The sequence below is a fragment of the Uranotaenia lowii genome, chromosome 3 (assembly GCF_029784155.1).
Source record: "Uranotaenia lowii strain MFRU-FL chromosome 3, ASM2978415v1, whole genome shotgun sequence".
NCBI classification, from domain to species: Eukaryota; Metazoa; Arthropoda; class Insecta; order Diptera; family Culicidae; genus Uranotaenia; species Uranotaenia lowii.
This window is the reverse complement of record NC_073693.1, coordinates 183,219,371-183,240,257: the sequence shown is the minus strand read 5'-3', so window position 1 is coordinate 183,240,257 and position 20,887 is coordinate 183,219,371. Positions and strand designations below refer to the sequence as shown.

The window sequence follows — 20,887 nt, the reverse complement described above, 5'->3', positions numbered from 1 at the left end:
TTGTTGGGATACCATTTGTCCGGGCCTTTGGTAGTGGTGCAGCCGGCCAAGCTGATGGAGGACCTCAGATGATCACGGTTCAAAATCGCCGGAGTTCAGGATCACCGATTGCCGAAATTGCCAAGGTGTTGATTTCCAGGTATGACAATCGCAACTCGTTCCACCAGGGGTTCGTTCAGCCAATTTCTTGTTGACGTCGAAATCGGTACGATGGTAGCAGGAATGTGGCCCACAGTCCGGGAACGTTCAATGTGGTTCTGACTGAACCGGTAATAATACCACGTGGGAAGGACTCCAGAGGTGTCGTATGGAATTCCTCAGAAACCTTTTGGCGAGTTTCTAGCGAGTGTGGCCGGGATGAAAAAAAAATCCGACAAAGCGCCTGGAAGCAACGGAGCGCTTTTCGGAACGGTTGGGGATGCTTCGTTCCCTTCACAACGGCACTCTAAGCCGTACACTTCACACTCTTTTTGTTCAGCACACAGCAATATACATGCGTTCTACTTCCGAGTCCCGACAACAGTGAAAGTCGCTTAGGCATCGCATGTACGAAGAACCCTTTTTCTCAAGTTCAATTTACTCTCTTAGCCGTGCTCTCTAGCATTTGAGTAGTTCCGGTAAGAAGTGGTCGAAACTAGTGGACAGCTGGTATAACTGCCGATATCTCAACATTAGGCTTGTTAAATAAAGTGTATAACAGTTTACTTGACAGAATGTACAAATACTTGACAAATGTAGACTAAGTGAGCCATTATAATTATGCAAACAAAATTTAATAAAAAAAACTAACCGCGAACAAATATTTGAATTTAATAATCAATTGTTTCCGATTTTTTTTGTTTAAGACTGTATTGAATCGGTAACAAAATGGAGTCGGAAAAGGTAAATCTGAAGCGGACAATATCCAGCCCCAGTTCGGCATCGGAAAAGGAAACTAAAAAGAAGAAAAAGTCGAAGAACAAGAATTCATCGGTTTCAGTGATTGCGTCAATTCCGGAAACGAGACCAATCGAGATCATCGGACGCCGGACCAGAATGGAAAAATGTGCTTAAAATGATGTTTCCAACTTTTTAAGAATTCTACTATTTTTGCTAAGCAAAAGTGTATAGAATTTTTTCCTCCCTTTTCAATTTTAAAATCTATTTATTTTTCAAAAGTCATCAACAGACAGGACACCGAACAAGAATTATAAACTATGATAATTTCGATCATTTGAATTTTAAGAAAAAATAAACAGAAAAAAAAATCCAATGTATAATAACGTCAATATCGTAAAAACAGTGAACAGTTTATATGGACGACCCCTTTTTGCCGGCCCCTTACAAAAAAACTGATCTGTATCAAATGCGTATCTCTCAAAACACCCATGAGCAAATCAGTCAGTCCGATGTTTTATAACGTCAATATCGCAATAACAATATTTACGTTGTATGGAAGACCCCCTTGGAAAGGGGTCATCCGGAAATTTCCCATACAAATTTGGCGCAGTCTATTGGATATATTGGAATTCGGTAAAATTATTGAATTTGTTTATTGAATTTGAACTCAATGCCTTGAAATAAGTTCTGGAATTTTTTGGCACCAAGGAAAAGAAGTTAACTCGTTTGTTATGGCTTAATTATCATTTCATAATTTTTCCTTCCAGAAATGGATAGAAACAACTTTTGGAGTACCTGTTTTGAACAATTGGTGGCAGACAGAAACTGGTTCAGCTATTACAGCGACTTGCGTTGGACTTGCACAGAACTTAAATCCTCCGCAATTTACTACAGGACTTCCATTTTGTGGATACGATAGTAAGTATCTATAACTTAAATAATCTAATAAAATCTTTTCTATCACAGACTAATTTGTAGAGCATAAGTTCATGACAGTTATGTGATATCTCAAAAAAAAAAAAACACGTAATATACTGTCTATATACCTAAATGTACTATATATATTTTAATTTCAGTTCGCGTATTGAACCCAGATGGTACCGAAGCTGCACAAAATGAGCTGGGACGTATAGTTATAAAACTGCCATTGCCACCGGGAACAATGTCCTCTTTGTATCGCAATGATGATTTATTTGAGAAACTTTACTTTAGCAGATTTCCCGTGAGTATTTTTGTTATAGAAAATTTTCTTCGCCATTATAATAAAACTAGCTGATTTTACCCGGCCTTGCTCGGGTTCACATAAAATATTAATCAAAATGAATCGTTTGACTTTTCGAAATTTTGGAAGCTTTATATTCATCATTATAAGAAATTGGCCCAAGTTTGGCCATGTAAGTTTTGCTAATCTTTTTGAAGTTTTTATAGAGATTATTCACTCTGTTTTGATTAAAAGAAATTTGAAATAATTTCCCTTGAATGCTAATTCCTCATTTCATGAAAAACATTTTTTACATCCATCATTTCGATCATCCATCATTTAGAAAGCTTGAATAGATTTGAATGATGAAATGAAAATCTCTGTTGGAGATTATCTCACTTTTCAAGATGAATAATCTTCTTGTACATTGGTTTGTTTAAATTTTATTTATTCAGAAATTTCTAGACTTCCGTACTTTGTTGAACCATGATAAAAACTTACTTTGCATGTTTTCAATTGTATGTGTGTATCGTTTAGCTTTTTTTTAAATTTACACTGTTTTATTATTAGTTTACCTTAAATGTTGAAAGCTCACTACCTAATTGTTTTTTGAAGTTATCGAAAACAGATCATCTCTGAACCGGAGTCACCAATTCAATTTTTCTATTCTTGTGCTTGTGCACAAACATCCCATTAATTATTTTGAAGAGTAATCAATGTTTAATTCTAAGATATTATTTGATGAATTCGCAGTACTAAACAGTTTTACAATAAATTTTCTCAAAATTGGATGGTTGAATCGACTACATTTCTTATCAATGATAACTCTAAAGTTAGAAATTGGCCAATGAAATTGAATTGTATAAAACTCAAAACCTCAGATTTTATAATATAATCAATTTTCTAATCCCCCGTTTAAATTCCTCGAAGACTATTGAAGCTCTGAAATCACAGCCTTGGCCTCATAAATCAGAATCTGAATAATTTTCTTTCTATGAGGATTTCCAAAAATATGAAAATGGTTGGCTTCTAAAAGCTGGAATTTATGGAAATCGGTTCATCAGTTTTCAGCAGAAGAAATCAATTCATTCTAGAGTTTGTTTTGATTAGGTCGTAAGAACCATTATAAACAAAATTGAGTTATTGACTGCAGACGATTTATAAACATGTATTCTACGTAGGATAAAAACTTGGTTTCATTTAGGCAATGAATAACTTTAACATTATGATTTGAATTTAAGACGTATAATGATTTTCTGAATTTCGAGTGCAATTGGTTTTAACGACCTTTCGCGTTGCACTGATTTGCAGTGCATGCAGAAGGTCGCTAAAAAAAGTTTGGCGAGTTGGTTGATCGGTCCTTTTGCATTTTCGCAGAAAATGCTCTGTGGTTATTGGAATTTTGTGAAAACTGATAGTAACTCGAACAAAATTCGTTTGAAGTGGTTTGAATAAGAGTGACTAAAGCTATCTTAGTATCCCGAACGTCTCAAATTTGTTGTTGGGTAAGTAAATCAAGCATACTTTTAACTAACTGAGAAATTAGTCTTCTTTTCTATACCAACAGATGCACCCCAAATCTTTGTTAGCGTTGGATAGGTTTACGTTGTTCTTGATCGTACAGCGGGTTTACGGGATTCACAGGTAATACCCAGCAGTGTCCAATCCAATAGAAACAAACCTGGGATGGACAGTCCCGCGCACTACACCGGTTCAAGGAACCTTCAAGTGGACAATTCCTAGTAATATGTGTACTTGCGGTTGTTTTTAAAACAACTTCAAAAGGAAAAGATGAGTTTTGAACCAATGCAGTCGTGTTGCATGATAGCATTCATCAATTTGCAAAAGGACGTTGGCGCCAATCAATCAATGCAGAAGGTTGTAAGTACGCATTCACTAATAATAACAAAACTGAACAGAAAAAAATTTGGACTATTACGTGTCATTGAAAATGGTTACCTTTAAAATAATTCAACCTGTGATTCAGAAATCACATAATTTTCAATTGATTGGTTGAAAAGTAAATGTTCAATCATTTGATATTACAGCAAATGTCCTGTAACAAAAAGGAGCAGGACATGTACTGTAGTTTTACAGGTCGAAGCATTATTTTTAAGTGAGAGCATTATTTACAGGCTGGTTTCGTGCATATGAATGTAGTGTGTCTTCGCTGTTGCTGCCAGTCACGTCAAGAAAATAAAAACACCACAGGCCGTTAAAATTTCAGAGAACTCCTTAAATTCGGCCTGAAAAAAACCGTTAAAAGACAATAAAGTACTGAAAACTTAGCGCACCAAGGCTGAAAACATCGCTAACGATGAAAGTAAGTTTTAAAATGGTTTTGTTTAGCGATAATTTTAATATTTTCTACCCCCCGTACAGCTCGCAGTAGATGCGAAAAACGAACTTCACCATCCGGCCGGACAAACACCGGAACAGTTCCAGCGCCAAACGAGGTGAAAACTGGGCAGAAACGATCATGCATCATCAACAGCAGCGGTAGAAGATTTTACTTTGGCGAAAAAACAACATCATCACCCGTCCAGATCCTCAATCACGATTGCGACCACACCACCAGTCACAACATTCCGGAGGCCCGAGTGAGAACCAACACCATAACAGCCAATTTTGGGTCGCAGAAAACGCACCGAACCACCTGCGTCGGCGCCCTTTATTGGTAAAGTAAAAAAAGCCATTAAATCGAAAATTGTTCATTGATATATTGAGGTTATTGTAATAAATAAATAGTGTACGAATACAATTTGGTTTGTTCATTAATGAAATTTAATTCTATTATAATAAATCAAAATAATTAAATTACGTGCAGATTTCATAACTGGTCGCTTAAAATTACAGGTCGCTTGCAATTACAGATCGCTTGCAATTACAGGTCGCTTGATATTACAGGCCTGTAATTTTAAACTATCCTGTGAATTGCCATGTCCTCGACCTGTGAAATTACGGTAAATGTCCTGCTCCTTTTTGTTACAGGACATTTGCTGTAATTTTACAGAAAATAATTTTTGCTGTGTAATACCCATATCAAATACACAGGCTTATTCTTCATCTATTTTTAGGTTGGCCACCAAATTTTCATACACTTTTGAGCGATAGTTTCAAAACTAGAATTAAAAAGGTGTTTCGAAACTTGTACAGCGATTTTCTCCAAACTAGTTGAGTGGCTCATACGACCTAATCAAAACAAACTCTAGCATTGTTCACTGTTCAGTTCACTGTTTGTTTTTGTAGACCCTCAAAGCCCCCCAGCAGCGGTAAAGAGCACTTTGAAAGTCACTACAATTTTAGTCAATAAACTACTAATCACAACACTCCTCATTAGAGGAAACCATTGTTTTGATTTTGCCAACACTCCGATGACAATTCGGAGTCTTTCCAGCTTGACCCACTTCAGTGGCTTAGCCATAACGTCTACCTCCATCTTTTCAGTTGGCAGGTGACACCTCGCTGATGAAGATCCTTGGTGCAGGCATTTTTGGTATCGATATGTTTTGAACGCCTTTATATACGGTCCGATTTCTTTAAAGGAAGCTAACAGCAAGCTGTCGCTGTCATTTTTCCAAAGGATCGTTAGCGAATGGGGAAGGCAGACGATGACGCCAACAAAATTGATGATTCGTTTTCCAATATGTTGCACACCGGCGTCGTTCAGGTTAAATATGCGTTAAAACTACGTGTTTTGCCATTTGGAGTATACAGAGTAATATGCCCTGATGGCTCCACATTACATGATTTTATAACTTTTTATTGAATATATTAAACCGGGTTTTATTAGTAATTTACAAAATACCAAACACGTCTAGTTCGGTTGGGATCTAGGTTTAAAGAGACTAAAGAATAAAATATTTATTTTATCTTTTCGTAGAGCGCTCACCAGCAAGTTCTCATGTCAGTTTCTGCGATCCCAGAAAGGGATTTTTTCCAATCACCAAATTGTTAGTAAGCCGAATACTACACAAAGTAGAGGGAAGTGTTCCTAAATGAATACAGATATTTTGACAGGTTCAAACGTCCAAAATCTCACATTATTTTTTTAATGGTTAAAACAATGTTCTGGTAACTGTATAATAATAAAAAATGCCGGTAGACCTATTACACTTTTATGGTTATGACAACATTGACATGCAAGAATCGAATAAATCGACCATTTCATTTCAACAGGGTTTCTACGACACAATGGATGCCGGCTACATGGATGAAAAAGGATACGTGTATGTTACTGCACGTGATGACGACGTAATCAATGTGGCTGGACATAGAATCTCAACCTCAAGTTTAGAGGATGCTGTTTTAAGGTGGGTTAAGTATATCTTAGTAACTAAGTAATGTTCTAATGCTAATTGAAATCTTTAATCGCAAAATTTTCGACGGATTCATCGAAATACTGTTTTTTTTTTCTCAAGTGAAGGCAGAGTTTGCAGTCAATGGGACTAAATTTGCCTTGATACTTCGATGGAATGTCCTCCCAAGCCAGACAATAAATGTCCAAAAATATTCTTTCTTAACCCTTATCCGCATTAGATTTCGTTACCCTAATCAGCACTAGGAGTGTCCATTTGACACTACAAGCTCAAATCGTTATAACTTTTGGCGTGTTCAACCCCAATATGTTTAGAGAACATTATATTTACCTTAAGCTACTAGTTTCCTCGTTATTCAGCATGAAAGAAAAAAAATCCGAAAAAACATGCCTCAGGAAAACTGCTGTAGTTCATATCCCAGCAAAAATTTTTGTAGGTATATTTCTCAACAAACTATACTATACGTTTCATATACATTATAAAATCATCTTATATAACTCGAAAAAACAGCATTTACGTACTAAAGTGGAGGCAATATATATACATATTTTTAACTTCTGGCTTATGCGATAAGTGTTGTAAAAATTGAACGATATACAACACCTTTTACCGTACATCCTGACAGTATGCGAGAGAGCACAAGTTCTACTCTCAATGCATGCAAACCGTTGCCAGCCACAATATTTGCTGCTTCTCTCATTGGACAGTTTAACCAAATGGACCCTCTGATTTTTAGAAATCTGGTTGCACTGCTAATCGCAGAGAAAACAACAAGGTTGTTTTCTCACTTGAATCCCGCACGCGGGAAACAAATTGGCAAACATGGCGCAATTTTGTCATATCCGAGTCGGTAGACTTTAACCAACCATTTTTACGATCATTTACTTGGTTTGGTAGGAATTACGATTCGCATTAACATTGTTAACGAGCTGAACTGACATTTCTAATGCGATGTTATGTTTGCTGGGATATTACATGTTCAAGAAAATATTAAAACTGAAGTTAATGTCTACATCATGAAGCCAAGATATATTTTTTTAAATTTTTTTTAATGAAAGGGTCACAAAAAGTTCAAAAAAGTAGTCTGAAAAACCTACTTTTCATTCGATTGATAGTAAATAAAGTTTGAGCGATGGAAGATCATTATTTCATTATCATTATCATTATTTCGACTTTCGGCTTGGCTCTCGCCCAAATCATCACCCACCGTACCTACTCGGAGAGCAAACAAACACGTTCTGCTGGACGCGCTGCTTGTGGTTCTAGAAATTCGGGAATGATTTTACGTTTATAATTTTCATATTTTTGTGAAATCTCACAGCGTGAGTTGTTGCACCTCACTAGAATGTAGATTACATTTGCTTTCCAATGAATATACTTTCGATTGGTCCAAACAAAGTAAAAGCACTGAAAATCCGGGTACAACCTGACGGTGGACCACAAAAACAGATGAAATTTCAATTTGTAAAAAAATCGCGCAAAGTAGTCAAATTTGGAAAAATCCAGTAATTTAAATTTTTGTTGCATCAAAAATCTAAAGACAACAAAAATGTTAGAATTAGAATAAATTTTGTAGTAATATTTTTTCCAAAACTCTACCATCGCTCAAACAGTACTTTCTATCAATCGAATGGAAAGTAGGTTTTTCAGACCACTTTTTTGAACTTTTTGTGACCCTTCCGAAAAAAAATTAAAAAATATATATCTTGGCTTCATATGGTAGACATTAACTTCAGTTTTCATATACATATGGCAAATATGTTTTCCTGAGGCATTTTTTTTCGGATTTTTTTTCTTTCATGCTGAATAACGAGAAAACTAGTAGCTTTAGCTATATATAATGTTTTAAACATATTTTACTGATATTACAAGGTTTCTATTGATAAAAGATTTATATGAAATTAATAATAATTCAAACGACTTATATAGATTTTAATTTTGGAGTGCAATTTGACACTCTAAGTCGGAAAAGGGAGTTTTTTTGTCCAGGCTTCCAGGGTTTGTCCATAAATAAAGTAAAGATGCAACTTTTGAATTCATTTAGGGTCCCCGAAGATTTTTTTGTATTTCGAAGCTTCTGAAAAAAGTTACAGGCCTTCAAACTTGCAATAGTGTCAAAATGACACTCTAATGCGTATGAGGGTTAACGTACTACCGTGTGAGACCCAACGGCTGCGCAGTACCAATGGTCGTGCATTTTCAACTTTGATCATTATTTTTCTTCGGATATCGATAATTTATATTTTAATATTTCAAATTTTGCCTGCGAAGTTCGTCAATCATACTACGTTTCAGTGGTTTTCTTTTTCGAGTCGCACAGAAAATGGTTTTTATACAACACAAAGAACATACCTAAATGCGCGACCATTGGGTCTCGCACGTTACAACTACCTACATATGTTATCATCATTTCAGGCATCCTGACGTGGCGGATGCTGCCGTATTTGGAGTTCCGGAGCCAACTAAAGGCCAAATACCTTTGTGTTTGTATATTGTAAAAGATGGTGTAAGCAAAACTACCAACAAACTGTCAGTAGAATTGATTAGGTTGATTCGTGAAGTGATTGGTCCCATAGCATCTTTTCGATTAGTGGGACGGGTAGATGCATTGCCCAGGACAAGATCAGGTAGCTTTGATGATCTCTCGTAAAATTGCTTAAAGGACTTTTTTTTTCTTTTTACAGGAATTCACATTCATAATTGATTTTTCAACTACGATATATTGTCATTAAAAATCTTGTTTCTATACTTTTAGGCAAGACAATGAGGAGAGCCATGGCTGATTTTGCTGCAGATAAATGTGTGCGTCTACCTGCCACGATTGAGGATGAAAAAGTATTTGGTAACATCAGACAAGTGTTACAGGAACTGGGATATGCCATGCATGCACCAGACCCAACAGTAGAGGTATTCAAAAACTAATTTGCTTCATTCAGCTAGTACAGTAATTTTTTTTTAAATCATTTTTGGTGTACAGTTATTGAAGCTATATTTAAATATAATTTTTATATGATTAAGTAAGTAAATAAAAACGAGAGACAAAAAAAGTGCAATCTAATCTTTTTCAATCGAAACTCTATGTGTCATCGACATATTGTTCAAATATGTAGGAAATCGTCGCCTCCAGTACCAATCATCTGTGTGATACAGTTGTGTACGCCACTAATTAACACTTCACATAGTTTTCTGATCATATTAAAGATTGCTTAGCTGTTTATTCTAAATACTTTTTCATAATTTAGAAATGTACATGAGTTTTTTAATCCTGGATGTAAAGAACATTACGAGAACATGCTATATTTATTTCAGATGCAGACCACAGAAAATCCTTTATCTAACTGATTGGATCATCCTTATAGTAGGAAACAAATACTACATCACCTCCGGCACTAATTAAAGATTGACCCTATAATAGAAACCAAAACAATTGAATCATTATAGTATTGAGTAAATTTGGTAACAATAGTTCATTTACCTGATTTTTATGTAAATTATCAACAAGTACAAGTTCTGTCAAGTGAAAAGCAACCATCGCATTTCCTCCTAATGCAGTTATATGAGCTCTGATCACTGCCAAAACCTCCACGATAAAACTGTGAATGAACCCGCTTATACCTCCATTTTCTTTAACTGCAGTTGATTCTCGAATGAAAAAAAAATTTAGGTTACCGAGATATTTTTCAATTTTTCCTCCTGGTACGTAGGTGAGAGGTGTTATTTCTATTCCGAAACGCTCATTCAAAGACATCTGAAAGAAGGAGGACAATTATAAACCGTATTGTACATACAATACAAGTCATACATATATGTTATAACCAATAATTAGCTTTTTTGCTTTAAACGTGTTGATTTGTGCTAACGTTCGAGCCGAACAAAACAAAGAGCAGAAAACAGAAACAATTCGCTTAAATAAACTAGTGACTGAAAGAGCTGGTCTCATTTTGGTTTGGCTTCTTAACCCTCTACTGCATGGATATAACTTCATTGACCTCTAACTCAGCAATTTATACCAAAAACAATGTCGTTTTTCAATAGTTTTTATTCATTCGTTTCGCATCTCTCGCCACAGACGGTCGTGTGTTTTTTGCTGAAGAAGGTGCAACGTGAAAAGTGGTGAGGTTTAATAGTGAAAGCGCGGAAATTCTCATTTGCCCCGTATATTCGGATGTGTATCCGAACAGTGCTCCGATAAATTCGGTTTTGCGTTCCGTTAACGGATATTGGATACAAAAATCAAGAGTTGATTCGATCTCGTGTGTTATAGTCAGCATCCTCCTCATCGGTTCAAGACAATCGGTTTTGTTGCTGGGTATAACCGCCACGAACAAAGGAACACGTTTTGGTTTGGCAGAAGGCACGGTGTGCCTAATAAGTATTTTTCCCAAAAAAATCTTGGTTTTTTACCTCTTTTTCCTTTTCTTTGTTTTCTTCTATTGCTCATTTCGTTTGGTTTTTTCTTTTGCTTTATTTAACTTTATTATAAATTTTTGTTTCCTTATTAAAAAAAATTATTGTATAAAAATAAATCTGGTTTCGCTCTCTATCCAAACCCGTTATGTCGGAACGCAACCACATAACGGATGACGACGGCGAGGACGATAAACATCCTCCATTCCGGGAAGAAAATTTTTCCGAGGAATCAAGAATGGAAAATTATTCCCCCAACCCCCCCATGTACGTTTCGGACACGGAAGATTCACCTTCCCATGTTTCTCATCTGATTGAAAAATCATTTGTATTTGGCACTCCCTCCTCTTCCACAAATCAAGCTAATTCCTCCCCTGAAAATGTTGCAACATTGCCGGAACGTCCCCCTCGTCGTCGGGTTTACCAGAATAAATCGACGGGACCGTGTGTAGTGTACTTCCGGTCCAAATCGAAACCTTTAAATATAATCTCGATTTCCCGAGACCTCGACCGATTGTACTCTTCCGTAGTCAGCTACCAGCCGATGAGTCGGAACAAAATGCGCGTTGTTGTTGGTAGCTTGAAGGAAGCAAACGCCATTGCTTGTGACGAGAGATTTACGATCGAGTACCACGTTTACGTTCCCGCTCGTGACGTGGAAATCGACGGAGTGGTAACCGAAAAGGGTTTGACCGTCGATGACCTAATGGAATCAGGGGTGTTGGACGCGCAACAATTAAAATTAGCATCTAGCGAGGGGGGAAAACGAAAGTTTTCCCTGTCGAACTCTTTTCGGGTTATCTTTTCCGACATTGCACTTCCTGATTACGTTGCGATCGGGAAGGTTCGTCTACCTGTGAGACTTTATGTGCCTTCGGTCATGTTCTGCTAGAATTGCAAGCAGTTGGATCATAAGGCTGCCTACTGCTGCAATCAGGCACGCTGCTCTAAGTGCGGGGAGAAGCATGCGGAGGCTTCGTGTACAACATAAGCAGCAAGCAGATGCTTGTATTGCACTGGTGAAACCTCTCATGTTCTCTCGGCGTGTCCAAAGTACATATCGCACCGCGAAAATAATCAAGACTTCTTTAAAAAATCGTGTAAAAATGTCCTATAGAGATATGGTTTTGAAGTCTTTGCCAATCGTCTCAGAAAACCAGTTTGACCTTCTAAGTGACCATGAATCCGAAGGGGAGATTCCATGTGAAGGAACATCAACTGAGCCATTTTCAAAAAATAATGTTTCACAGGCTCCAAAAAGGAAACGCATCACTAAAACACAATCCAGAGTAGCTGCCAGCAAACTTAATATTAAAAGAAATCCTCAAAGTGGAAATAGTAATTCTACCCCTCCTATTTAAAGTCCTCCGGGTTTTAATCCGTCCCCGAAGGACTTTCCTCCACTTTCTGGAAAGTCAAAACCCCAGGCTTTCCTTCAGAATCCAGGCCCATCAGTAGCTAACAAGAATGCAACAATTCCTAGAGAAACTGCACCTGACCCATCGTCAAATGGTTTTCCCAGCTTTTCGGCTGATGGTAAGATGAAATTCTCGGAAAGTGTTGCATTCATCCTGGACTTTTTCAGTCTACCAGCAGGATGGAGGACTATGATAAATATGTTTGTACCCCTTATGCGAAACTCGGCTCTCTTCAAACGTAGATTTTCCCTTCCACAGCCACAACATAATTCGTCTGGATCGTGATGGTCAAAGAGGGGGTGGCGTTCTTTTGGGGATCAAGAAATGCCACTCTTTCTATCGTATTCCACTACAACCATCTCCAGGTATTGAAGTCGTCAGTTGCCAAGCTAGAATTAAAGACCAAGACCTTTGTCAGCCTCGGTATATATTCCGCTAAATTCAAGCGTGAGCCGGAACCAATTGGCGAATATTCTTTCACTTCTCCCAGAACCCCGGTTAGTTCTGGGAGATTTCAACTGATGATGATCGTGCTAACATTATTTATGAGCTGTGCGACGACTTCAACATGATTGTCTTAAACAATGGGGAAGTGATTCGAATTAATGGATTCCAAACACAGCATACTATTTTAGATATTTCTTTAGCTTCTTCCTCTCTGAGCTTGGATTGTACGTGGAAGGTAATCCAAGACCCTCAGGGAAGCGATCATTTGCCTATCCATATTTCTATCACCAGTGGTCGTAGTCCACCCGAAGAGATCAATATTCGTTATGACCTCACAAAGAATATTGATTGGAAAAAGTATGCATCGGGTGTAAGCGACGCCATCGACTTAATGGACGAATTGCCTCCGGAGGCAGAGTATAGTTTCATCTCCGAGACGATAGTGGAATGTGCAATCGAGGTACAGATCAGACGAAACGAAAACTCGACGATCCTGAAGAGACCTCCTACTCCGTGGTGGGACGGTGAGTGTTCTCGCGCGGGAAATGAAAAGCGCAAGGCGTTTGTCGAGTTTCGCAGAACCGGATTGCCAGAGAAGTTTCAACGTTATTTGGCCTTGGAACGCAAGTTCAAGAACCTGATCAGGGGCAAGAAACGTGGGTACTGGCGGCGATTCGTGGATGGGTTATCTCGAGAAACGTCCCTGCGCACACTTTGGCAAACAGTACGAAACATGCGTAATCACACTCCCTCGGACGAAAGTGAGGAAAATTCGAGTCGATGACTATTAAAGTTCGCGAAAAAGGTCTGCCCGGACGCAGCATCAGCTCTGAAAATATATCGGGATACAGAGAACAGCTCCGAAACCGAGGATAAATTCTCGATGATCAAACTTTCACTTGCGCTCTGGTCCTGCAACAATTCAGCTCCCGGACTGGACAGAATCAAAATCAACTTGTTGAAGAATCTGCCAGATTCCGCTAAAAACGTCTATTGAATTTGTTCAATAAGCGTTTGGAACTGAACATTGTTCCGCATGACTGGAGACAAGTGAAAGTCATCGCCATACAAAAACCGGGAAAACCAGCTTCTGAATACAATACGTATCAATCTCGTGTCTCCGGAAATTGCTCGAAAAAAATATTCTCTTTCGGCTGGATAAATGTGTTGAATCAAACAATCTGTTGTCAAGTACACAATTTGGATTCCGTAGAGGCAAGGGTACGAACGACTGTCTAGCATTACTTTCATCAGACATTCAATTGGCGTTTGCCCGAAAAGAGCAGATGGGGGCAGTATTTCTGGACATCAAAGGGGCATTCGATTCGGTGTCCATATTAGTGGTATCTAGTATAAGGTTGCCAGAATTTTTTCAGCACGTATCCGGGCCGGACAAACCGAGCAATTTTTATATTAAATCCTGGCAAAATCCAGGCATTCGATTTGAAATTGACGACCATAAATCCGGGAAATATCCGGGCAAATTTGGTCAAAACTCAGAAATTCTTCAACAAAAATCAAGAAAAAAAAATTAAAAAAAAACAAAAAAAATTTCATCAAAACTCATCGATAGATTTTAAACCGTTTTTTAAGGCTTCCAAAAACCCTTCATGATTATTTTTATAAAACTTGCTCGAAAAAAATCGTTTTGGAGGTGTTTGTTGTGGTTTTTTAGTGTTTAATTTGCCAAATAAAGTGAATAAATCCGGGCAAAATCCGGGCATTTATCAATAAAATCCGGGCAACCGGGCCGGGCTGGACTGTTCTTAAATTTTGTATTAAATATCCGGGCAATCTGGCAACCTTGATCTAGTAATCTTAACTCTTGCGGACTTTCACCAATTTTGAACAATTTTCTATATAACCTGTTGTCTGCAAAAATCATGCATTTTAGCCATGGAGAAACCAAAGTTGAACGAATTAGTTACATGGGTCTACCCCAAGGCTAATGTTTAAGCCCCCTGCTATACAACTTTTATGTCCGAGAAATCGATATGGCACAAAATTGCACGCTACGTCAGCTTGCGGATGACTGTGTTGTTCATATCACAGGTAAAACAGACACTCAAATAAAACCTCCTTTGCAAGAAACTCTAAATAACTTATCACATTGGGCCAGGAATCTAGGTATCGAGTTTTCACCTAGTAAAACCGAGTTAGTAGTTTTTTCAAGGAAGCATTCCCCTCCTCAAATAGAGCTCCTTATGATGGGTCGAACTCTAACTCAATCTCTTAGTTTTAAATATTTGGTTGTCTCACTTGATCAAACTAGAACGAATACAGTATCGTTGTTTGCGTATTGCCATGGGGGCAATCGACACATACGATGAGTCTCGAAGTACTGGCCGGAGTGATGCCGTTGAAAAATCGGTTCTTCGATTTATCGCTACGTTTCCTAATTCGAAGTGAAACTATGAATCCTTTGGTGATAGGAAATTTGGAAAGGCTTATGAATATTAATCTGCAAGTCAAATATGTAAATAATTATCGTACTTTTAGTCAATTAGAAATAAATCTTCTCTATTAAATTCGGACACGAGTCACTTTTACCTGATTAGCAGTTCCTTGATAAAATTCGATCTGTCCATGACCGCTGACATCTGTGGAATTCCAGATCACGTCCGACTCAACATCATTCCTTCAGTCTTTGCTTCGAAAGTACGTGAAATTGATCCTTTAAAAATGTTCTTTACTGAAAGTTCTATAATCGACAACCCGACTGGCTTCGCAGTGTATAATGAAGGCTTTGAAGCTTCGTTCAAGCTTTGAGAGCCATGCTCCGTTTACACTGCTGAGCTAGCCGCTATTTACTACACCTTGGAACACATTCGCACACTGCCCGTAGACCACTATTTCATCTACTCGGATAGTCTCAGCTCCGTTGAGGCGATTCGATCGATGAAACTGATGAAGCGCTCTTCCCATATCTTGCTGGAAATTTCTGGGATATTGGGCGCTCTGATTCGTATAGGATTACCTTAGCTTGGATCCCGTCTCATTGTCTCACAAGGCAATGAGAAGGCGGACTCATTGGCTAAGGTGGGCGCGTTACAAGGTGAAATCTTTGAGAGGATAATAACTTACAATTAATACTTTTCAATACCTCGCACTTTAGCGATAAACGCTTGACAGTCTAGCTGGGATAATGGCACACTGGGACGTTGGCTCCATACGATTATCTCTAAGGTTCCGACGAAGGCATGGTTTAAGCATTTTAACTTGAGTCGCGACTTCATTCGCGTGATTTCTCGGCTCATGTCAAATCACTGCCGGCTTGACGCGCACCCGTTTCGTATTAATCTCGCTGCAACCAATGTTTGCGTTTGTGGGGATGGCTACCACGACATCGATCATGTTGTATGGACGTATGAAAGGTATGGTCAAACGAGGGCTTGGCTACTGGATACCCTTAGGGCCCGAGGTAGATTACCTGGTGTTCCAATTCGAGACATTCTGGCAAACTTAGATTTTGGATATTTGTTCCCAATTTACAAATATCTCAAACTGTCTGACTTGGTCGTTTAGTCCGCTTACCCACGTAAGCTCTCCCCTTGTGTGTTCTTCATTTAATGTCTGTTTTGTTTATTTATTAGTACCACCTCTCATCCAACGGGTTCGACACATTCCTGTAGAAGGCTGGCCAGATGGGCGGAAACTGATACCAAACCGTAGCTACCGAAGCCACAGCTACAGCAGGCCACCACCGGACCCTAATGGAAAACTGATAATAAGAAGAATGACCCCTATAAACCCTCTCCTTGTCCCTTGTTTAAAGTTTTTTTTAAACTGTTGAGTTGCCGCGACTATTACGGCCCCCTTCCCTACTAACTAGTGAAACGAATACCCTCGGCACATTAAAACTTTGTTAAAGTAAAAGGCCTTTAATAAACTAGTTTTAAATTAAAAAAAAATAGTTTTTATTGTTTCGATAGTTTAAGACCAATTATTTTTTTTAGGTTTGATAATTTCTTTTTAATTTATTGATGCATTAAAAGTTGCATTATGCTCAAAATGTGAAAGAAAACATCGAAGACATATCTGGGCTCTTATGCAGTAGAGGGTTAACAAGCAATATCGCGAATACACAATGTACACAAAATATACACAATATACAAAATAATACACTACTACGTTCATATTTCAATAAAATCGTATTTTTCGAAACTTTGATAGATGTAGCTCAGTGTTGAGTTTATCGAATCTTTGCAAGGAAACATCAAGTTTCATTGAGATCCAATATATCCTTATGCGTTCATTAAAAATTACACGACCATTTGCCAAAAACCAGTTTAGGAATCATTTTTCTGTGGAAACATACATAACAAAATTGACTTTAATTTACTTACGTGTTTAACATTCCGATCCGAGCCAAATTTTCCCCCACTAGGTGACCTACGACTAAGCTTGAGAGAACCTGTTTGAACCAAATAAGATGTTGTGCTGGATTGCATTGGCATGTTCCACGGCGTTCCACAACAGTCTTCGTCCAAGTTGAATATTAGATCATCTTCGTTGCGTTTGTGGTGGTGATCTTTCGCTGATGGTCGTGATTGATTCTTTTTTCTATTGATTGTCGTTTTTAACGAATCGTTTAATCCCAATGCCATTCCGGTAACGAGAATTTGAATTTCGTCATTCTCTGGTAGATATAGCTTGAATTTCAAATCACATATTGCACAGGGTGTCATGGCTCTCAATTTAAAATATATTAATTGCTGCAAACGACGAAATTGTTCGGAAAGGCAAGTATTGGATTGATGCATCAAAAGTTTTGCCCGCCAGATTTGTAAAAACATTTGATAATTTTTTATTACATCGTTGTCGAATAAACCAGGAACAAACTGCGTACTAACTACATCAAATCCTCTGTAAAAGGAAATACAAATATATGCATATGTAGTAACAGTTATAGCTTCCAAATGATCACATTTTTTTCAATCTTTAAGGATTCTAAGATACTTTTTTTTAAATTAATTATTTAAACGGCTGCATCGGTGAATAGAGTATGCTTCGAGGAAGAATATTTCAAGAATTGAAGACTGAAGACGGATAGAACAATGGGAGAAGATGAAAGCTGCTGTAAGTCAGCGGAGGGTACATTTAATTTGAAAACTTTTCAACACGTTGATTTTTTTTCGACACGGGTCAACTAATATGAAGTGGTAGACTTGAATCAAAGATCTCTTAGTATCAAGATAGTCGGGCTGTTGTTCTATCGAACAAACCGTTGGCGACGCCAACTCAATGTCTATGGTGCTGCCGCTCTGCGAGAGATCGGATTCAAGCTTTGCAGCTTTCTTCTAAAGCAGGGGTTTTCAGATCGTGATTTTTGAAAGTGCTCCGCGACGTACGCAACGAAAATCATAAGCCAATTTTGAAAAACTCTGATATTTTATTATCGTTTCATTTTTATCGTAACATGAGAAAAAATGTTCTCAGGGCATATAGTACGAACGAATGAATTTTGTTTACGTTGTTTTTACCTGGGGGAGGAAAACAAGGGGCTGAAAGAGAAAGAAATTTCCGAACTGACATTTCAGTACCGCACTGACATTTTGGTACCAAAATGCCATTGAAATCAAAGGGGAACTGACGTTCTGATTCCAAAAAGTCGGTACGGTCCGTTTGTATGTGATTTGACAGTTGCTTCAGTCCTTTGAGGAAGACTGAAATTTTCTGCATCGTTTTCTGCATCATTTTTTTACTGTTCGGCAAAAAGCCAGCAATTGTTGAAAAGATTTGTAATCGTTCAAATTTTAACTTTAGATGATCAGTTTCGTGTTGCGAGTCATGTAACTCAGTTGTTTGGGTGCTAAATTTAGATTTAGCTAAATTTTTAGAACAACAATTAATCAAACCATTTTTATTTATCAGCTTCAAAACTTTGACGAAATTTGAGCGACTTAATACGCCATATCATACAAGAATTTTCCAGAGCAAAACAAAACCTAATTAAATCATTGTTTTATGCAAAACAAGTGCTTTTCAGCATCAAACAAGTTCTATTAAAAATCACTAAATAAGAAAGTAAAATTTTGAACCTCCGCACTGGTCGGTAGATTGATGAGAGAAATTTGACGTTTGAAAGGTTTTTTTTCTTTTTTATTCAGTCTTCCTCCCCAGGTTTTTACTGGCGGCTGATTCTCTGCAGGGATGTTGGCAAAGAATGGTGAATTGTCAAAAAGCACTGCTTTGATCGAAAAAGGTTGTGTCGCAGGACTGAGTGTGCAAAACACTCAATGAAAAGGCTGTTCTTGCGCCGTACTTGGCGAGCTACCGATTGGAAAAGCTGGAGAATAGCATACTATTGCTGAAAACTTAATCAAACCTTATTTATATTCAAGAAGTCGTCCGTATCATTGTTGATAATAAAACAGTGGAATTGGTGAATTCGATTCCCATGTCTGACAACACGGTTTCTCGGCGAATTTGTGACATGACTGAAGATGTTGAAAGCTATGGAGAACTTCAAAATTCGACATGCAGCTTGACGAATCCACAGATGTTGGAGGACTGGCAATTCTTATGATATTTGTTCGCTATCAAGGTTCTGAATGTTTCGAATAAGATTTGTTCCTTTGCAAACCGTTGTCAACTTCCACGTCGGGGGCTGAAATTTTCAAGCTAAATAATTGATGATTATATTACGGACAACAATATTCCATGGGAAAATTGCATTGTTGTATGTATGGAAGGTGCAAAAGCTATAGTTGGAAATACTGCTGGTGTCGTGCCAAGACCAAAGAAAATACCAAAAGTTGCGGTAGTAGTCATTACATTCTTCAGCGACATGCACTCGCAACGAAGAAACTATCATCGCCTTCGAAGGAAGTCTTGGACGAAAGCATAAAATTAATCAACTTTATTAAGGCTCGACCGAAAAATTTAGGGTTATTCAAGGCGTTGTGCGAAGTGATGGTTAGCCTACCAAAGATAGCTGGTTATCTCGTACAAAACCGTTGTCTCGCCTGTTTGAATTCAGTCTTTCAATGCAAGGTAAAGGAATGACAATCTTCGATTAAAACGGCAAAATCATGACTATCAAAAATCAAATTTTGAGCAGAATCGCTCAAAAAGCGCAACCTGGACAGCTTTCCGAATTTAAGAAGCATTCAATCACAAATAACCTTGAAGTTGTCATCCGAACAATCACACCACTTTTCGTTGATATTTTTTTTTTGTTTTCCTTGGTGTGAACTTAAACTAACAGGCCCACGTGTTTAGTGTAGTCATTTGCAATTACAGTTATAATGTTTTGCCGCAGCATTTGTTGAACAGCTTCCAGCAAAATTCCCCGAATAATATCATAAAATAATAAAAAGATCGAAGACTTTAAATGCGTGGAACAGCCTAATTTTATGTCAAGGAAACCAGAATCATTAACATCGAAAGAATATGAATGCTTGATAGATGACATCGGATTCAAGGCTTAGGAAAAGATTCGTATCCAGAAAGTCGTTGGAGGAGTATTGGTGTCAACTGAAAAATAAATTTTAAATTTTGTCCGATAAAGCAAAACTTATTCTTCCAAAACTTATCTATGTGAGTCTTGATTTTCCGCATATATCGCAACGAAGACAAATTACCGATCCCGACTGAACGCGGAACCAGACGTCAGGCTGCAACTGACACAAATTTAACCAAACTTGTTACAGCTTGAAAAATCTAAGGAAGCGTATTTGTTCTATTGATATCAATTATTTTCGATGACACATATTTTGTTGATAAACACAAGACTATTTTAAAAGTAGTCATTCATAACTGATTTTATTGACTACGATGACAAGACACATCTTATTTAAACGATAAATATTATCAAGTTTTCAAAACTCGGGTTTTTCATTCTTTCAAAAATGTAGGTGCTCCGCCAAAATTTTTGGTTTTCAAAAGTGCTCCGCCGAGCAAATGATCTGGAAACCCCTGTTCTAAAGCATTGAAGCTTGAAACTTTGCATTCAAACTTTGAGTAGAAGCACATCATCACACCAAAACATTGAATATCAAACGTCAGTTCACTAACACCATGATTCTTCTTATATTGTTTACGGTGATGTAAATTGCACTGGAGCATGAGTGTGCGTGAAAAGTGTTCAAAAAAGAGGTTGGATCCCAACCCGTTAACTCTTATTCGGCGCTAGTGTGCTGTCGCCAAAATTCAAGCGAAGCCGGTAGGATCTGCTTGAATCTACCACCACATAATAGTTGGCCAAGTGGATG

General features: G+C 37.8%; 2 protein-coding genes across 4 annotated transcripts in view; one reads left to right on the top strand and one right to left on the bottom strand.

The window, feature by feature from the left end:
- LOC129757188 (acyl-CoA synthetase short-chain family member 3, mitochondrial) overlaps positions 1-9,480 on the top strand; it is a 54,507-nt gene extending 45,027 nt beyond the window's left edge. The window contains exons 7-11 of the mRNA XM_055754321.1: positions 1,647-1,797; positions 1,956-2,101; positions 6,260-6,393; positions 8,815-9,026; positions 9,155-9,480. Coding sequence (XP_055610296.1) covers positions 1,647-1,797; positions 1,956-2,101; positions 6,260-6,393; positions 8,815-9,026; positions 9,155-9,321 — 810 coding nt within the window. The 3' untranslated portion in view covers positions 9,322-9,480. The remainder of the gene's footprint in view (positions 1-1,646; positions 1,798-1,955; positions 2,102-6,259; positions 6,394-8,814; positions 9,027-9,154) is intronic.
- The window catches only part of LOC129757187 (C2 domain-containing protein 5), a 73,681-nt gene continuing 61,933 nt past the window's right edge, over positions 9,140-20,887 (bottom strand). For 2 of the 3 annotated variants that reach the window (XM_055754318.1, XM_055754320.1), the window contains 3 exons: positions 17,018-17,537; positions 9,875-10,147; positions 9,141-9,805 (listed from right to left, as the gene is read on the bottom strand). In XM_055754318.1, coding sequence (XP_055610293.1) covers positions 9,734-9,805; positions 9,875-10,147; positions 17,018-17,537 — 865 coding nt within the window. In that variant the 3' untranslated portion in view covers positions 9,141-9,733. Of the gene's footprint in view, positions 9,806-9,874; positions 10,148-17,017; positions 17,538-20,887 lie in introns of all 3 variants that reach the window. The other variant, XM_055754319.1, reaches the window with a different exon arrangement.